This window comes from Lipotes vexillifer, unplaced genomic scaffold (assembly GCF_000442215.2).
Source record: "Lipotes vexillifer unplaced genomic scaffold, Lipotes_vexillifer_v1.1 scaffold408, whole genome shotgun sequence".
Lineage (NCBI taxonomy): Eukaryota > Metazoa > Chordata > Mammalia > Artiodactyla > Lipotidae > Lipotes > Lipotes vexillifer.
Genome location: NW_006787469.1, coordinates 859,357 through 878,079, shown reverse-complemented (window position 1 = coordinate 878,079; position 18,723 = coordinate 859,357). Strand labels below are relative to the sequence as shown.

The 18,723-nt window shown below is 55.7% G+C and overlaps 2 protein-coding genes across 2 annotated transcripts in view; both read right to left on the bottom strand.

The window, feature by feature from the left end:
* Positions 1–386: 386 nt before the first annotated feature.
* Positions 387–13,644, bottom strand: PLA2G4F (phospholipase A2 group IVF). The gene is made up of 20 exons (XM_007460144.1): positions 13,534–13,644; positions 12,414–12,486; positions 11,683–11,819; positions 11,457–11,585; positions 10,985–11,025; positions 10,701–10,743; positions 10,159–10,225; positions 8,097–8,266; positions 7,895–8,008; positions 7,671–7,708; positions 7,349–7,484; positions 5,564–5,700; positions 5,086–5,308; positions 3,868–3,982; positions 3,506–3,643; positions 3,286–3,393; positions 2,047–2,241; positions 1,613–1,779; positions 885–1,071; positions 387–607 (listed from the first exon to the last, which is right to left on the bottom strand). Exons 1-20 carry the CDS (start codon positions 13,642–13,644, stop codon positions 387–389), a joined length of 2,550 nt encoding a protein of 849 aa, XP_007460206.1.
* A 3,886-nt stretch (positions 13,645–17,530) lies between these two features.
* VPS39 (VPS39 subunit of HOPS complex) overlaps positions 17,531–18,723 on the bottom strand; it is a 45,198-nt gene continuing 44,005 nt past the window's right edge. The window contains exons 24-25 of the mRNA XM_007460143.1: positions 18,638–18,723; positions 17,531–17,606 (exon numbers count right to left, since the gene is read on the bottom strand). The exon at positions 18,638–18,723 is cut by the window's right edge and continues 4 nt beyond it. Coding sequence (XP_007460205.1) covers positions 17,531–17,606; positions 18,638–18,723 — 162 coding nt within the window. The remainder of the gene's footprint in view (positions 17,607–18,637) is intronic.

Genomic DNA, 18,723 nt, shown 5'->3' with positions numbered 1-18,723 from the left:
AACCTGGGCCTCTGAGTTCCCAGCCAGGCTTCCTCTACCTCTGCCCATCCCTGGCAGCTGACAGGCCCCCACTAGGAACACGAACAGAACACACACGCAGGTTCACGTTCACTCCGCCCCTGATAAATGGATATGCCCTCTAGACACACCCATTTAGCTTCTGGGAAGGGTGAGACTATTTGCACGAGGTAGCAGCTGTACCCCTGATAAGAGAATGTGACCCAAGTTTAAAGCGCGAAGGTGAGTAATTAGCAGGGGGACCCACCAGCTGGAGCCCAGCCAGGAGGGCATATCATCCCACGGGGTCCACCACCCCTCCCTCTACCAAGCCCTGGTCCGGAGCCCACAGTCCCTCCTCTGTCCCAGTCCCTCGACTCCAGCCCGGGTCAGCCTCCAGCCCTGTCCCCAGCCTGTCGCTGGCCCAGAGCCAGCCGGAGGGCCTGCCGCACAGTCTCCACGTTGTTCAGAACGTTGTATCGACTCAGCGCCACCAGCCGCTCAAACTCCTGGGGCTGGTAGGTGAAGTTCATCATGCCATAGGGGGTGTCTGGCCCATTGATGACAAAGTCGCCACAGGCTTTCTCCTCATCCGTTTGTCGTTCCACACCTGCAGTGGGACGGGGAGAGAGGCCGGGCTAGAGCACTCTGTGGCTAGGAGCTGCCAGTCCAGAAACCCCCCTTCCCTAGAGCATCTGGCTGGTCTGTGGGCTCTGCTTGGGGCCACATCTCAGCTCTCTCGCCCACTGGGAGGAGCCGGGCCGGTGTGCATGCCGAGTCCAGGAAGCAGTGGCCAGCTCGGGGCCTCCAGGAGGTACACCGTCCTGGGTCCAGCACCCCATCAGCACCCCAGGGCTCCGTGGGCCAGACTCAGACCTTCTCCTCACCTGGGGCCAGGTGTGTGCGGAAGGTACGGTTGACCAGGGGGAAGTGCAGCACGATGGGTGAGCGCAGGTCCTCGGCCTTGGCAAACAGGTAGCATTCACGGGGCTCCTTCACGTCCTCAGGGGGCACCTCAGTGCTGGGGAAGGAGATGCCTCGGTCCAGGCAGTACTTCCGTGTCATCTGTAAGACCTGGGCAGACATCCAGCCCTGGGAGCTTCCGGCCCTGCCTGAGGCGCCCTGGACTCACGTGGGCCCAGGCTTCAACGCCAGCCCTGTCTCCCAGCGGCCGAGTGACTACGGGCAGCAAGAAGAGAACCCGCATCTGGGTGTGCAACCTGTCCATCGCCCCACGAGCCTCGAGGGAGCCACTGATAGAGACTCCCTGGAGGGACCCTGATGGCTCTGTTGTCACCATAGCAACAAAGGGACCGCAAACCTGAACCCAGGCCCAGATAGGAGCAAGGAATCCTATCAGGAACAGCAGGGCTCAGAACAGGGGTCTTCTCTTCACCGGGATAAAGGCTCCTGGGGACTCCCTCTGGCCTCCTCTCCTGAGCCCACTCTGCTCCATCACCTCAGCAGTCCTCTTTCTCCAGCTGGGGAGGCCAGTGCCGCTAGCGGTGTTCGCAAGGTGCCTGCCCACAGCTCAGCACCCAGGCCCTTCTCAAAGGGCGATCCCCCAACACCCAGCCAGGCTGCCTTAGCAAGGACCCCCCATCCCGCACCGTACCTCAAAAGGGGCATCCAGGGAGTAGTCGAAGGACAGAATGAGGTCCACGGCTCTCTGCGGCTGCAGGCTCAGCGGGAACGGAGAGTTGATGGCAAAGCCTCCATCCACCAGGTACAGACAGTCCCGCATGGGAGTGAGCTGGTTGGGGAAGGCATCCGGGTGCGAACCTGCACAAAGACAAATGCTTGCTCTTTGCAGCAGCCCTCTTCTCTGCGCACTGGGAACGCCCCACTGTTGAGAGCTCTCCTCTTCCTACAGCCACGGGGTCTCCCACCGCAGCCCCCGGCCTGCCTTCCAGCACAGTCATCACAGTCCTTCCCCCACTAACCCTTGGGCAGCAGGAGCCCCCCAGCCCCCAGGTCAAAGGGCAGCACTGGCCCCAGGGAGCCAGAGGCACAGGCAACAGGCGGGACCCCACCCAGAGCAGCACCCACCTTTCCAGGCCAAAAACTCCCTGCCAGACACATAGTCCTTGTGCAGGCAGAGGCCCTGGGTGAAGTTCGAGTTCGGGGCTGAGGTAAAGCGGTAGGTGAATATGTCCAGCACAGCCTGGGAGAAGGGCCCTTGCGGGGTGAAGAGCCTGGTTTGCAGCCTCGCTGGGTCGTGCAGCTGGAGCTTCTGGTGGTCGTCTAGGTGGGGGTGGGACGGTGAAATACCGTGAGAAGCCCTCCTTTGTCCAGCGGCCCTCACATCTCAGGGGAGCCCCTCTGTCTCCTCCCCACGTCTCTCCTCCTTCCCCACCCCGCCTCCCAGGTCTCTGACCACTGCTTCCCCGAACTCCTTTTAAATGACTTTTTCTTTCATGTTCCCCACGTTTTAAAAGTTGACATGCACGTATTTAAAAAGTTGAAAGTTGACATTGCATGTATTAAACAACATCACCTACCCTTAAAGTTGCATATGCAACTTCCAGTCAGAATTTCACTCATTAAACACCCACTGAAGAGTTACCATGTGCTGTGGCGGCCACTGTGCTGGGCACGGGGATGCAGAGGTGAACAGGGCCTGACCCTGGCCCTCCAGGGCTCACGGCCTACTTAGGGGAGAATCTAAAGAGGTAATAAATGGTGACAGTGTCCCGAGGTAAGGACAACATGGGACGTGCCTACGGTTCTAGGGAACCTTGGTGGTCAGACCCTCGATCAGCCTGGAGGGATGGACTGGAACAGAGACGCCCCCTGATCAAAATGATGTCTGAGCTGAACTTTAAGAACTGAACAAAAGTTATCCAGGGAAGAAAAGTGGGAAAGGTCTTCTACGCATCAGGGAGCTCATGGGTCATTTAAGGAGCGGGCTGAAGGGGAGCTCTGAGGTGGGGGGACAGAGTGTCAACCAGATACCCAGTGGCCCTGGGCTGAGTTGATCTAATGGGAGCCCAAGTGGAGAATTAAAGGCACAGGTTTATTACAGAGCATTCACAACTCCCACTAGGTTTTCTGACATGGGCTCCCCACCCCTTAGCCTCTCTGTAGACCTCTGGGCATCCAGAGACCCTAAGCTAGAAGTCATTTTCTCAATATTTCTCTGAACCGAATAGGACATCCAAGTCCTTCACTGCCCCCTCCCTCATTCCTCATGCCTCTGCCAGGGCCCTGTTGCTGGAAAGAGGTATTGCAGGGGCTGGCGGGGGTCGGGGGAGGGGAGGTTTGGGGGAGCAGGCTCTCTGCCCTCACCTGTGATGTTTACACTGCCTCTGCACCTCTGTAGGAAGCCAAGACCTGAGCCGGTGGTCTTCAGGAAGATCTCATCCAGGCTGGCTGCAAACGCGCTGCCCCATATACCTAAGGAGAAAGGCAAAGCCCCAGGCCCTCACAAGTCCTCCACCGGCGTCACCAACTCAGGGCCCGGTGCCTGCCCTGTCCCCTTGTCCCCAGGCCTCTGGCCTAGACTCACCCTGCAGGTAGCAAATCCGGGGCTCGGGGCGGAGCTGCAGCAGTCGCCCCATGAAGAACTCTGAGCTAAAGAGCTCAGTGGGAACATAAGCGCCATACTTGGGTAAGCCGACCTCATGGGGGGTGAACTCGCACCACTCTGCGGGCGCAAAGAGAAGGGAATGTCACCAGGGGCTTCCCGCCAGGACCCCATGCTTCCCCCGAGCCCTTGTGCCTGGGCAGGAATCTTTGCCTTGTCAAGAGCAGGAGGCAGCAAGCCCACTGTGCTCCAAGGCTCCCACCTGAGCCCTGACAGCCCTGGCCTCTACATCCTCACACCGACCATTGCTCCCACCGGCTTCCTAGGTCCCCACACCCGGGCACCTGCAAAGTCTTTCCCACTGATGTTGCTGCAGACGTTGACACTGGCGTAGATGGGGTAAGGGTTCTGGCCCTGGCTGACCGCCTCCTGCTGGTCAGACAGCTTGGCAGGATTTTCCTGGTCAGGAAAGAAGGGAGGTCACTTGGGCTTTAGGGAGTTCCCTTTCCCCACCCCCATGGCCTGAGGCTCGGCACCCTGCAGGTGTGGCGTGCCCACGAGACTTTGGTTGCTAAGGCCAGGGCTCTAGAGACAACTCTCTAAGGGACAGGCTTTGGGCTGCAGCAGAGGTGAGGCCACATGGGGTTCGTGCAATTCCAGGGGCTTTGGACCCCCTTCCTTCCCATTCAAGAAAGCCTATCAGAACCCAAGGGAGTCAAGTGACATTTTTAAATGAATAACTGGGGCTTCCCTGGTGGCGTGGTTGTTGGGAGTCTGCCTGCCGATGCAGGGGACACAGGTTCGTGCCCCGGTCCGGGAAGATCCCACATGCCGCAGAGCGGCTGGGCCCGTGAGCCAGGGCCGCTGGGCCTGTGCGTCCGGAGCCTGTGCTCCGCAACGGGAGAGGCCACAACAGTGAGAGGCCCGCGTACCACAAAAAAAAAAAGGAATAACTGAAAATCCAATCTACTTTCTTTGAAAAAGTAAATCACTAGAAAACATGTATTCTTTTCTTAGACATCACATTCATAACAGATAGCCACACACCAGTGGGCCAGGCCCCGCAGGGCCCCAGGGCTGAGAACCCCGCTCAGCTCTAGTCTCATCTCCCGATGCATGCTGGGCCTGCAGTTCTAGGAGAAGCCAGGTGGCGTGAATCATGTCTGCTTGGCCGTCGGGCTGGAGTGGCATTCTGCCTCAGCAGGAGGTTGAAATCATTTGGGACACTTTCAAAGCACACTTGTACTAGGGCTCGACCCCTCACCAACAAAAACCAGTATCTCTGGAAGTGAGACCTAGGCATGGTGTTTTTGGAAAGCTGTACAGGTGATTCTAATATACAGACAGACCTGAGAACAGCAGACCAGCCTCTCCCTCCCAGGGAAGGTGAGATGAAGCATGTCAGCCCACCCAGAGATCCCACCCCTTGCCCCCAGGGAGCTCAGACTTAAAGGATAGCTTTGCAAATCTCAGATCTTAGCCTAATGGGTAAGGCAGAACTAAGTGCTGGTGGGGCAGGGTGGACAGGAGCTATGCTCATCTATTACCTGCTCTCCTCTTACCCCCTGGTATAGGAAATATTCAATGAGAAGCCCCCAGAGGTCGACGAGGGAAGCGCTGTGGCCCCTGCTTTCCCGCATCCCCAGCTCCTGGGCATAGTACTTCAGGCGTTCCCTGGACATTGCCCCCATCTTACTGCTGCAGACCCGCGCCTGGGCGCGCTCAATAGGGCCCTTCAAGGCCACCTGCGACCAGCCTGGGTCCTTGTAGAGCGTGGAGATGCACCTGGGCATGGAGGGAATTAGGAGCGTGGGAGCACAGTAAGGGGAGAGAGGGATACAAGTGTCTCTGAGTCACCCCTCCTCCCCCATCCCTTGCACCCACTGGCCTGCACCACCCACTCAGAGGGCCCTGGGGACTCAGTCCCTTACTGCCCTTCCTGACCCCTTTGGATCCCCGCCCCTCCCCACCAGATCACCAGGTCATACCTCTGCCTCTTCAGGGCTCTCCTTTTTTTTGCCCTGCCCCTACCTCACTTACCAGGTGGACCCAGAGACTCCACTCAGATAGGTCACAGCGTCCAGGACGCCGAGCTCCTGTAGCCCGGCCAGGCTGCCGTAGAGGGAAGACATGGCTCGGGTTCCACCTCCCGAACCCAGCACGGCCACCACAGGCACCTGGGCACAATAATAATCATGATAACATCTACCCCCACTATTGTTCATATATTATTGCTTAGCATATCAGATATTGGTCTAAGAGCCCAACTTGTATTATCTCTTTCAGCCTTCAAAGAAACCCAATGGCATCCCCACTTTACAGGTGAGGAAACTGAGGCACAGGAAGGTTAGATAATGTGCCCGCAATCATACCATCAGTAAGCAACAGGCTGTCAGACTGAAGCAGTATAACCTCAGAGATGGCTCTTAACATTACACCAGGAAAGTATGTACCTGGGAGGTATATTGGATTCACTCAAAACAGCTAAAGCAGGGTTTCGCAACCTTGGCACTGTTGGTAATTTTGGACCAGATAATTCTTTATTGTGAGGAACTGTCCTGTGTGTTATAGGACGTTTGGCAGCATTCCTGGCCTTCACCCGGCAGATGCTGGTAGCATCCCTCTCCCCTCCCCTAGTTGTGGCAATGTCTCTAGACAGTGACAAATGTCCCCTAGGTGGGTGGGGGGATGAGATTGCTCCCAGCTGAGAACCACAGAACTGAAGTGACAAAGACCAGCAGGCAGCCTGACCTGCCCCAGACATGGGAGGTCCCCAGATGTCTCTTCGGGATCAGAGGTGCCTGGTGGGATCAGACTAGAAGCTGTTGGGCTGCTCAGCTTTTCTACGAAGGTTTGGTTCATTCCACCCCAGACTTCCGGTTCCTTTCCCTGTCCTTCCTTTCTTCCCCTGTCTTGAAAAAAATGCTCCCTGGCCATTGCCCCACAAGGTCACTGTCCCTCCAGAGCTCTGGAGGAGACAGAGCTCCCTGAAGGCAGGTCTGTGCCCTCTCTACCCTCTACCCACAGAGCGGAGATGGGGCACAGAGCAGGCATTACCAGATGAGCAGTAGGCTTGCTCAGCTTGTCAGCACTGGGCACAGGCTATGTCTCCTTGGACATTTGCAGCCAGAAGGAAGCCACCAGCCTGTTCCTGATTTACCACAGGTCTCCCCCTCAGTACTCACTACCTTTCCTCCTGCCTCCACTTCCAAATCCCTTTGTCCTGTTATGGACTGAATTGTGTCCTCCCCAGATTCATATGTGGAAGCCCCCATGTGACTCTCTTTGGAGAAAGAGTCTATACGGAGGTAATATAGGTTATGTGAGGTCATAATGGTGGGGCCTTAATCCCATAGGACTGGTGTCCTTATAAGAAGAGGAAGAGAGAGAGAGATTCCCACAAACCCCTGCACGTGCACAGAGGAAAGGCCCTGTGAGGACACAGCAAGAAGGTGGCCGTCTACAAGTCAGAAAGAGGCCTCGTCAGATAACAACCCTGACGGCACCCTGATCTTGAACTTCCAGCCTCCACGTGAGAAAATAAATGTCTGTTATTTGAGCCACCCAGTCTGTGGCGTTCCGTTGTGGCAGCCTGAGCAGACTAATAAACCTCCCTTGGTTGGGGCCCTTCAGCCCTCGTTCATATGGGATCACATGACTCTCCCGACTGTGCCCATCGGCTCAGGCAAACGGGCCTGCCCCCTTCTTCCTCTGGTCCCCGCACTTCCTCAATGCTTCCTGTCACCTCTTAGACACACAGTCCTCTCAAGGAAGGGGTTGGATTTGGTCCCAGCAACTCTGGTGTCTGGCTCCTCCATTCCGTACCTGGTTACTGTCGGGAGCCTGGCTCAATCCCAGCACCTGCTGTAGGGCCTTGGACACGACGTGCTTCCTCTTATCCAGAAACTCCTGTTCCCCGTCACAGAGGTCAAAGCCAAGACGCAGGTCCAGGTCCCCAGAGCTGCCTCAGAGGGGGTGCGGGTGGGGTACTGGGTGACTGTTCAGTAGAGGAGAGCCTCCAGCCAAACCCATTTTCATGGGAGCAGATAGATGCACATTCCGTGGAGCCTCCCAGAAAGATGCCACAGGACCCAGTCACCCCCAACGCCCGCTGAGCCGTAGGCAGAAGAGTCTCCGCGCCGCTCACCTCACTTCTGCCTTCACACTCATGGCCACCTCCTGGCCCTGGAAGAGACAACAGCCCATCCCTGAGCGCACTGAGAGGGACTCGCATTTGCAGCCCCCGTTGCTCTGGTAATTCTGACCCAGGTGTGGACACCATGGCTGGCCTGATTTGACCCCCTCCCCCAGACCTTTTGTGGGGGTCACAGAGCAGGCAGGGGCCCCTCAGGCACCCAGACAGAGCCTTACCTCCCCCAGGGCCACGACATGCTGCTGCTCCCGACCTAGGGCCAGAGAGGAGAGAAGGATGCCCGCCTCGCCCAGCTTGCTGGTCTGGACCTCCAGCTCAGCACTTGGGCTGCTCTGCAGAGAAGAAAACACCCAGGAAAAGGGGCCTCGTCCAGGCTGGATGGATTCTGTCGTCTGCCCCTTCCCAGGCTCCATCACTCACCTGCAGGACCGTGAGCTTCTCTCCCAGCTCCACCTCCAGCCTGGAACTGAGCACCGGGTTCACGTGGAAGGTAAACGTGGCTGGGAGGCCTGCCTCCAGGGGAGGCTGCAGGGGCAAGAGCTGGGGCTTCTCGTAGGCCCCAGGCACTGCCAGCCGAATCTGCCTGGAGCCTGGGAGCAGAGGGCCTAGGTGAGTGCCAGGTGAGGGGGTGAGAGTGGGGGGTGCGTGGCCCGTGATGGTAGCACGCCGAGCAGCAACTCCCCTTTCCTTCCCCTTGGAAGTGCCGGTTCATCGCCCTGCGCACTCTCTGGCAATGGGCCCTACAGACATCATGAAGGACACTCGGGGTCCTATGACCTGCTCTGGTCAGAGCTGGGAGCCTGGGATGGGGACAGCACACACAGTGCTCAGGGAAGGGCCCCTGTCCGGAGCTTATGGGACTTTGGATTTTGAGATTATTATATTAAGTATATAAAATATAATTCTATAATTATCATATTATAATGATCGTATATTAATTATTACATTAATTACCAGTTTTCAACTGGTAGTTCCCCCTCTCTTGCTCCATTCAAGCCCTGTGCTCATTGCCTTGGGGGAGGTTTGTGGCCAGAGAGAAAGCAAACAGGCTGCACATTGTTTCCAAAGCATAAGCCCTTGGGAGAACATAGAGGGTTTTCAGGGGATGTAAAAGGAAGAAGTGGGTTCGTGGCACAGAGAGGGTCAGCTTGCGGAAGCAGAGGAGAGCCAGCCCTGGCCTCGTGAGGCCAGCTTGGGGGAGGCAGAGGGAGGCCTGTGGGCCCAGGAGCAGCGGGGCCCGCCCTGTTCCTGCAGCTTTCTGGAGAGCAGGCAAGACCCCAGAGAGAAATGGCTACACATGACACCCAGGAAGAGGGAACCCCAGAAGGACCCATGAAAGAGCCCCTAACGCCTCAGGAACCGACGTCCAAATGGAATCCCCATCCCTACATGCCCTCCTTAGCACTAAATGAGACCTGGGGACTTGACATGACCAGGGGTGGGAGGGAATTAGAGAAAATAAGGAAAGAGATCCTTCTCTCATATCACGGTTTACAGACTGAGATTGATAAGGGCTGTTCACAGTCAGAAACAATGGAAGCTGTGGTGGGGAGAGCAGATGGGCCCCGGGTGTCACAGACCTGGGCCTGGGCCTGGCTCTACTGCTTACTGGCTGTGTGACCTTAACAAAGTTTCTTCTTTGAGCCTCAGTCTCATGAATTAAAGGAGGATAATGACTGTACCTACGTTACGAGGTTGTTATGAGGATTAAAAGATAAAACACTGTAAAATGCTTAGGCCAGTGCCTGACTCATAGTAAGTGCGCCATGTTACCTGGGCACAACTCAGCATGCAGGCTCAGACTCCCAGTGTCGGAGAGGACCTTAGCTGTTACGCAGCCTCCCCTCCCCTCCCAAAGCTGGCGCCCCTCCCGAGTGGCTATATCCCCTGTGGCAGGTTGCCATGGCCCCAGTTCTTCACTTCTGGAGGTTCACTGTTTACCATGTGGCCTTGGTTTCTCTCACTAAAGAGGCTGGCTATATTCCTTGCTCTCCAACTTAGAGTCAGCCTTGTGCTTGTTTTGGCTAACAAAATGTTAGTGAGGGCTGTGATGTGACCAAAGGCTCGAAAAGCACTTGCTCATCCGGCCACGCGCTCTTGTACCTCTGCCAATGTCTTAAGAACATGCCCAGGCTTGTCCGCTGGTCACAGGAGGCGGATGAGGGACATGGGAGCAGAGCCAGGTCACTCCACCAGGTCAAGCCCAGCCTAGATCAGCCATGCCCCAGCTGACCACCAGATGTGTCTGCCACTGAGATTTTGTGGGTGTCTTTTGTACAGCAGTAGTTGAACCGATACAGCCTCTGTGCTTGAATACTTCCAGGGATAGAAATTTACTGCTTCTGGAGGCAATCCATGTCATCCTTGGTCAGCTTTCAGCAGTGAAAAATTAACTTTCTGCCCCAGACCCATCTTCTTGAAACCAGCAGTCCCCAATCCCCCAGGAGAGAAGGCAAGACCCAAGGCCCCTGACCAAACTCACCATACTCTTGATGTGGGGCTGTCCCATCTCCCCTGAGGGTGCCCTGGATTCTCAGACATGGTTGAGCCTGAGGAAAGCAGAGGCCTGTGGGAGCCAGACAGTCCACAGGGCCCTGCACAGGGCCTGAACCAGGATGCAGGGAGGGAAGGGTTTCTGGGGCAGGGTCGAGCTAACATCCTTCCCAGGGCCTGTGCCTTACGAGCAGGGGTCTTCTGTCACAGCCCCCCTCCCAGGACTCAGAGGAAGTGGTCCCTGGTGGAAAAGGGGGAGGAGATGAGGGGCCTGACGGTGGCTCCTTGGCAGACTCAGAAGGCCAGGTGAGCAGTGTGCTGTGCACAGGTGGAAAGCCTGGCTTCTGGGCTATTCCATCAGGTGGGAGGCAAGGTGCCCCCTTGTCCCTGGAGGTGCCTCCCCAGCACATCTCCCCTCTGAGGAGGGGTTGAGTGTCCTTTAGGCAAGTGGGCATGATGGGCTCAGTCATGGACTCCCCAATCCCCCGTCCCCCAGCCCTGGGCAGACCCAAGCCGGCCACCCCTACTCACCACCAGGACCCCATTGGTGATGACTTCAGACGCCGGCACCTGGCTACAAAGGATGAGGGGCTTATGGGACACCTGAATCCCTCAAGATGGCTATTACTATAATAATGTAACCAAAGCAGCTGGAAGAGCCTGGGGAGCACGGCAGGTTTGGGGGTAGGGGTGGCCATCAAGGTCAGGACATCCCCTCTCAGGCCAGGCCAACGTAGGACCTGGTGACTGACAGCTGGGAGCTTTGGGTGGGTCTCAGTGTAAATGGGAAGGGTACAGGCTCTACCTGGACTCACCTGTCCTCCAAAACAAATTCCACCTGCAGCTCTTGTGAATCCTACATGGAGGGAGCAAGGGAGCACCAGTTTTCAGAGGTCCCAGAGCCTCAGGACCTTCCCCTCCCACACCTGGTTCTACTCAGCTCCAGCGACTAGAAGGCCAGACTGATGCTGTGGCTGCTCGTGGGCACAGGACAGGGTAGCGACATCGCCACTAGGAGCTCCATCTGTTCAAGGCTGTGGACAGGCGCTGTTCTAGACACTGAGGATTCAGCAGTGACCAAGACACACAAAGCCCCTGCCTTCAAGGAGCCCACGTGTTGGCTTCCCTCAGGGAAGGAGTGCTTGTGGGAAAGCTTTGTGGGGTCATTGTTGCAGGGTGGAGGAGGGTCTGTCTTGGAGGTTGGGCCTGTGCTGATTGGGAGCCCCCTGTGCCAGGGCCTCTTCTCCCGGGACTGGGCTCGTTGCTGGCGCAGGTGGAACCGCTCACCTGGTGGCTGAGTGGGAAGGTGTGTCTGTGCGGTTGGTGGGGCTTGAGGCTCCTCAGGTCAAACAGCAGCAGGGAGAGCTGGTCGCTGTCCAGGACGTCCTTGTCGTAGAGGGTGAGCTCCAGGACGTTCTGGGGGCAGGGCAGGAGACAGGGGGGCCTGAGGCAGGGCGGAGCGCCTGGGAGGAGCCCTCTCCCTCCGCAGCCCCAGCCCCTCGCTGACCCTCACCTTCACGGCACCGTGGACCCGGTAGTGGAAGGTTTCGTTCCATTCAGGGTCATGGCAGTTGGCTACCACCCTTGTCTGGGCCGGGCTGGGGGACGCTGTGTGCAGCCACAGCTGCACGTAGCAGTCTGCTTTGGACACTGTAGGTGGGATGGGGAGGGTTCCTCAGCCTCTAGCTCTTATGGCTGCAAAGGTTGCCTGGAGGAGACTGGGGCTGGACGGGAAGGGGCAGGGGAGGCTGCCCGCATAGCAGGGTGGGGCGGGGAGAGATGCGGGACAGCCCATGTCCTTGACTCCGTCTCCACCAGTTACACCTCCCATTCAACTGAATGGAGATCCTGCTGCAGCCAATTCAAAAGGTCATGTGACAGCGCAGAGCACTGAGTCATTCCCCGAAAGGGCCTGATTCAGGAAACAAGCTCCCGCCCAGTGTGAGCACTGGCGTGGAAACCCCTAGAGAGCAGACGGTAACTTGTGGCAGCAGCAGGCCTCACACGCTCACCCAGGCTGGCAACCTCCACGAGCCAGCCTCAGGGAGGAGGTGGTGGTCTGCACACTGCCTTCCCCTCCAGCTCCCGCAGCCTGCCCTGGGCTGTGGCCCGGGCTCCCTCACCAGAAAGCCCTCCATCCGCTCCACTCTAAACACACATGCACGCTTCAGGCCAGCCCCTGTTGAGCTCTGGGGAGGCCCCAGGGAGAGGAAGGGAGAAAGCATGAAATTGGGGGTCACTCACACAGATCTGCGCCCCGGATATTTCTGGCCCTCAGCACCTTCACCTGGAGGTCATAGTATGGGTGGGTCTCCCGCTGAAAGGACAGAACTCCGGGGACTCAGTTCCAGGAAGCCGGGTGTGAGGCCTGACCTCCCTGCCGAGGTGCCCACCCAGGGCTTCCCTTGTCCCATCGCAGAGCGGCAGCCTGGCCCAGGGTCACTGACGTCACTGTGCCAGGGAACCAGGAGGCCTAGACAGAGCAAGCGCTGGGAGCTGAGTGTGTTGGTGATGAACCTGACCTTGGAATCAGTGAGGCTGGGATGAAATCTAAGCTGCACTGTGGACTAGCTAAATGGCCTTGGGCAAGAGACTTGATTTCCCTGTACTTTAGTTTCTCTGTCTCTAAAGTGGGGGTTATGATGATAATCTCACAGGGTTGTAGCAAGTTTTAAATGAGAAGTCGTACAAACTGCCTGGCATAAGTGCTTAATACATGGAGCAATTTTTACTAATTATGTTTATCATGCACCATGAACATGCAGCCCCCTTGACTACAGTGCTGGGGCTGTAGCTTGAGAGTCAAAGTGAGAGCTGGAGTGATGTGCTTAAGAAGATTAAGTATCAAAAGAGAAAACTGTGATGGACCCCACCCACTAGCTCCTGACAAAGGCTAGAAGACGGCCCAAGAGGGTGCGGGCAGGTAAAGGGAAACCAAGAGTCACCCAGCTGGTACTGGTCTGATGAGTCGCTAAGGAGACGGCAGCTTGGGCTCAGGAGAGATAACAGTAGACTGCAGCCTCCTGGGAGTGAGACTATCTCCTCCAGATCCCAGCGAGTGCCTCATTCCCCCCACTCCCTCAACCCCCAACCCCCATTCTACAGCCAGTCTAGGGCATACCGGGCAAAAGCCAATCAGCTGCAAGTGTCACATGGCTTCCATTTCCTAACCGGGGGTGATTAACTTCAAGATTATTATTATTTGGCCAAGCTCTCTAAGCTCTACCAGGTAATCTGGAGCAAATCGGTCCTGGCCCAGATCAAAATGCATTCCCAGGGCTGGCCCGAGTCTCCACAGGGCCCTGTGCGCCCAGGACTACTCCTCCTGGGGGCACGCCCCGCCAGGGGAGATCAGGTACTTTACCCGCCACCGCCTCCACTGAGGTTCCCTCTTCTGTCTCTTCTGCAGCAACACCGCACCCACGAGAGGCAGCTCCTTGCCTGTCAGCCACCTGGGCCAGAGCGCCCAGAGCATGGCCGGGCAGCCTGGCTCCCGGCAGGAAGCCCTGCCTGTGCTCCTCTGGCTGCACTGGCTGCTGGCTCAGGTCTGACAGGTAGCTGGAGTGGGGAGGGTGGAGCAGGCTGCTCTGCTGAGGACTCACAGCTGAGGCTGGAGGTGGGGTTTGACGAGCTCCAGGAAGTGACTGGAGCCCAGTGTCCTCTAGCAGGAGGGACTTTAGACCCTCTCAAAGAGGATGAGGAACTGGCACTCTGGTTCCCAAACCTAGCCCCTGGTTATCATGGCGCTGCTTATGGAAAATAGATGCCTGCGCCTTACTCCCCAGACGATTTGATTTAGAGGGTGTGGCTAGAACCCAGGTGTTCGTACTTCCATCAAGCCTTTTAGATGATGCAGACACAGGTGGACCAGGGAACAGCAGAGGCAGAAAGTGCTGCATCAGGGGCCTAGGTTCCCCCAGCTATCAGAAGAGACTCAAACTAATACCTTTCAAGTCCCACCTTCCCCACAGCTCTTAAGCAGAAACATGGAAATCTCTGGTTCCCCACAGTGTTTCATCTGGACTCAAAGGTGTTTCTAGTCCCTCAGGGCCTCTCTCATTTGTTCCGCAAACACTGAGAGGCTGCTATGTGCCATACACTGCACTAGGCCCTGGTCCAAAGGTGAGGAGGGCCCAACCGTATCCTGAAGAAATTCAGACTCTTGATTCCCCGCTGTGGCTTCTAACCAGGACCCTTTCCTGAATCCGCGGAAATACCTGGATGGTCCAGGAACAGAAGTAGGGATATGGTCAGGTGGTATCGATAAGGGCAGGTAAAAACCGGCCTGCCTGTCCTTAAGCTACCAGAGATAAAGGCTTTAGAGGGTCCCCTTTGACCATCGTGAGCCTTAGGCTGCAGGTGGTGTGTAATGCTCCCTTTTCTGCAGACCGCAGCCACCTAGGTGGCCAAGACAGGCACAGTTTCTGGAAGAAAGGATCTCTAGAGCAGTGAGCTGTTGGGAGATATATTTCTTTTCCTCAACCAAGACCCAGTCATCTCCACTCCCCTCCCCAGTGACCAGGTTGGGAGACTGAAAAGATAACATTCCAAAATGAGGTGATTCAACTCTGAAATGAACTCTGCAGGCAAGTTCAGACCAGAAATTCCCAGAACTGCTGTTGGCAAGGTTCCAAGGGGGAGGGCCTGTTTTTGCTTAATTTGGAGCATGCGGCCAAGACCTGTGCTGGGGTCTCAGAAGTGCCAGAGTTCCAGCCTCTTAGTGACCTGTATGCACAATGTGGAGGCCCACGGAGCCACAGCAGGGGAGCCTGAGAGAGGGGCACGGAGCTAGCTAGGGACAGAGCCAGGCCTGGCATCCAGGACCCTTGACTGATTAGAGTGCTTTCTGGGCTGTACCACACTCTCGCCTGGAAGTCATCGGACCCATGCCTCAAGAAAGTCACACCTCTTAGTCCCAGATGTTTTTTCATCCCCAGGGAAAACTTGGGATGGCCAGAGATGGCACCGGAGGACACAGAAGGATCAGATTGCCTTTTTGGAGCTGGCCAAAGTGGACCAACACTTTTCCGCTTCTCAAACATCCCTAGGTCCCTTAATCCCACCAATTCCACATCTTTCCTGCCTGTCCCAGTCATTATGAGCTGCAGGAAGAGGAAGGGGCACAAGGTCCTAATATGTGAAGCAAAGGGCAAGTAGTTTGGATCAGCTAGAGTTGCAGTATCTACTAGCACTTTGTGATGCTGGAAATGTTCTGTATCTGTGCTGTCAATACACACTAGCTGTACTGGACGGCACACATCAAGACAGCGGTGTTATACTGACTTTTTTTTCTCAGTCACTAATTGGATTAGTCTTCTCGATTATTTATTAACATCTCGTTGTTATTTTCATCAAATCCCACAGGAAAGGGGGAAAAAGAGACCCAGACAGACTTGGTTTCATACTTCATGATGTTTATTATGAAGATCGTCGTCGTCCTCACTACAGAGCTTTCATCTCCAGCCTTCTCCACACCTCCACGGAGGGCAGAGTCCAGGGAAGGAGAATGGAGTTCAGGAAAACTGGGTCGTTTATATATTCCAGAAGGGAAGGAAACACACATTCTTCATTCTACTGCTTCAAACACGTGTGCCACACACGTAGGGAGATACGCACACCGCAGGCGGGGAAGGCAGGGCGCGCGGGGCGGGGCCAGTTTCTGCGGCTGCTCCCATGGGAAGCTCAGTCCCAGCTGCAAACAGGGCCCCGGGGAAGCACTGCATCTTAGCGGGGGCGTGGCCAGTGGGACATGGATCTTGTGAAGCTCTGCTTGGCTGCCTCTGTGAACGATGCTGACGGCCCTCACTCCATCCCTTCAGACCCTCCGCAGAGAGCGTGCCTGGGAGGAGCCTCATCTACACCAGCAAGTCAGGCTACAACACAGGCCCCAGATAGCACGGTGCTGGGGTTTAGAAAGGACCTCATGTCAAGGACAGGCCACTAGAACAGTGTCAGTATCGGGTGCTGTCACATACCCTCATTACTGTTAGAAACACTGGGGTAACAAGACGGTGCATCTACAAAATCCCCAGGAGGACAGGATGCAGGGCCGCTGTCCCTGTGTCCTCAGCCTGCAGTGCTAGGCACCCCTCCTGTGGGCTCTAGAGCCCCGTGGGAGGCAGGGTCTCCCCCGGACACAAACAAGTGCTCAGCGGATCTGGCGGTGAGTTATGTCACAAACTCCTGCCGCCAGCAGCTCGGCCGACTCTCGGCTGTCCCCGAACACCTCACAAGCACGCCCTACATCACGTCAGTGTCAGTTCCTGATCTGATTGTTCTCTGACTGCAGGAGAGATCCACCTACCTACCATATCCCAGAGCCATCCTCCAACCCCTGCAAAACAAAGCTGGAGAACAATGGCCAGGCCAAGGTGTAAGGTAGGCGGATGACACTGGCTGGGAAGAGAAAGGTGCCCAAAGCACAAAGCACTCTGCTCAGAAAGCCTAAACCAACCTGCCCTGGGTGGCTGGTGGATGAACCAGGAGCAGGGGCCTCTGCGGACACCTGCCAAGAGGTCACATACCCAGGGCAGCCCACCCTTAGAGCAGCCGTCACACTCGGCCCCGAGGGATCGAGAATGAGGCTCTCCTAAGCTTCCAGGCATAGTGCATACAGTCCAGGGAGGATCTATTTACAACACACCTGACAATCGAGCAAAGTATTCCTAGAAACTGGGACTTCCTCTTGCTTCTCATTTTACCTTGTTTAAAATACTAGTTATTGCCGGTATCAGGAAAATAGGAGAGAAAGCCTGGGTGGAGAAGTGAGGGGTGAGATAAAGGAAGAAAATAAGTAGAAAGTGAAGGACACTGAAAAATAAAGAGCCGAGTGGGGAGACTGGTGGGGGGACACAGGGTCAGTGACTACAAAGTGACCAGCATTACCTAGAGGACAGGCCATTTGGCCTTTGCAGCCAGAGGAGCTCTGGTACTCCAGGACTTCAGGCAGCCGAGCTGAAGGCTCCTGTGAAGTCCTGAATGTATCTTAATAGAAAACTTGGAATAAACAACCCCAGGGTTGCAAACACTTGAGACAGTTTCCTTATTCGGATGATTGGAATGCAAAGACAGGATGGTGCCCTTCCCCATCTCCTCCGGTCCAAGCAGGTATAAAATTCTCCGGAATTGCCTGCAACAAAATGGTATATAAGGTGTAACTAATTGCTTTTTCTATTAAAAGTCTGGCAACGCCAGAACACAAGTCTCATTGGTTCAGAGATGTTCCACGGCACAAGGTAGCCAGTAGAGTCCAAATGGGGAGACTCCTGGTGGTGGCAGCAGCCCCCGATTCCCCAGGCCGGGGCTCTCCCCGCCTCTGGGATAGCCGAGTTGTCCGCTGCTCAGTCTTCGGCTTGCTGGGCTCAGGTGTCAGCTGGGTTGACCTCTTTGGAGCAGAAATAGTGCACAACCACCCCATTGGGGTATCTTGCAAATGCACTGCAGGGAAGGAAAATGACCTGGGAGTGAGGACTGCCTCTAAGAGAAGACCACTTCTTACTGGAAAAGGCACCTTACCGGGTGCCATTCCAGAAGCCGCCCACCCTAACCACAAAGAACAGCCTGGCATCTCTGGATTTACGTAGCCACCATCTCCGTCAAATATCCGAACAGAGGATGAAGTCCATGCCATTTGAGCGCATGGGGATATTTCTTACTGTCATCAATGTGCAAGCATAGGCAGATGGGGCAGTACCCCAGCCTGGCTCAGCAGCAGCTGAGAGCCGACTGCTCATCAAAACAAGTTTTGGGCTAATTTTTTTTTTTAATATTTGTTTATTTATTTGGTTGCACCAGGTCTTAGTTGCAGCAGGTGGGCTCCTTAGTTGCGGCATGTGAACTCTTAGTAGCAGCATGCATGTGGGCTCTAGTTCCCTGACCAGGGATCAAATCTGGACCCCCTGCACTGGGAGTGCAGAGTCTTATCCACTGCGCCACCAGGGAAGTCCCTTGGGCTAATTTTAACAAAGGACAGCGAGTCTTTCTAAAGAAAAGGATTCTTCCAGCCATATAAGAAAGAGGACAAATCATTCTTCTTTGAAGGAAAGGGGACTGACTGGAGTATATGCCTTAAAACAGAATGATGCTGCCTCAGGATTTTACTCAAGTCATGAGGCAGCAGGTTGAAAGACCTTTTTCTTCCTTCAGAGGTGTATCCTTAAAAGATAAGGACTTCCTGCCTCACACACCCCCTGGCTACATCACAAAGTTTTGCTGCCAGAGGGGAAGGGCTTTATGGACAAGGAGTCAAGAGCTCCATGCCATACATTTCAGGCCTTTAAATTCTCAAACCCCCTCCACACCCCCGTCAGACAACGTGGACTGCCCTCTGGAGACTCAAGAACTAAAAGCGGCCCAGATAGTCTGCAGCTGCACTTTCCTCTTTGGTTAAGGGGCATAGGGACATTTAAATCCATCCTGAGCGTGACCCACATCAGAGCCGACAATGCATAGCTGTGGATGAGGCTCACCTGTTCCCAATCTTCTTCTTACACACCATGCACACCTTCTCCTCTGTGATGATGCACTTCACCTGCTGGTGTAAAATCCGCTCTTC

What these genes read in the sequence shown, in the direction of transcription:
- PLA2G4F (XM_007460144.1), bottom strand. Translation starts at nt 13,644, where the DNA reads ATGCTCTGGGCGCTCTGGCCCAGGTGGCTGACAGGCAAGGAGCTGCCT. An exon ending in GAATTTGTTTTGGAGGACAG is followed by an intron (nt 10,744 to 10,984) that starts GTGAGTCCAGGT and finishes CATCCTTTGTAG; the next exon opens with CCAGGTGCCGGCGTCTGAAG. An exon ending in CCGCACACACCTGGCCCCAG is followed by an intron (nt 608 to 884) that starts GTGAGGAGAAGG and finishes GTCCCACTGCAG; the next exon opens with GTGTGGAACGACAAACGGAT.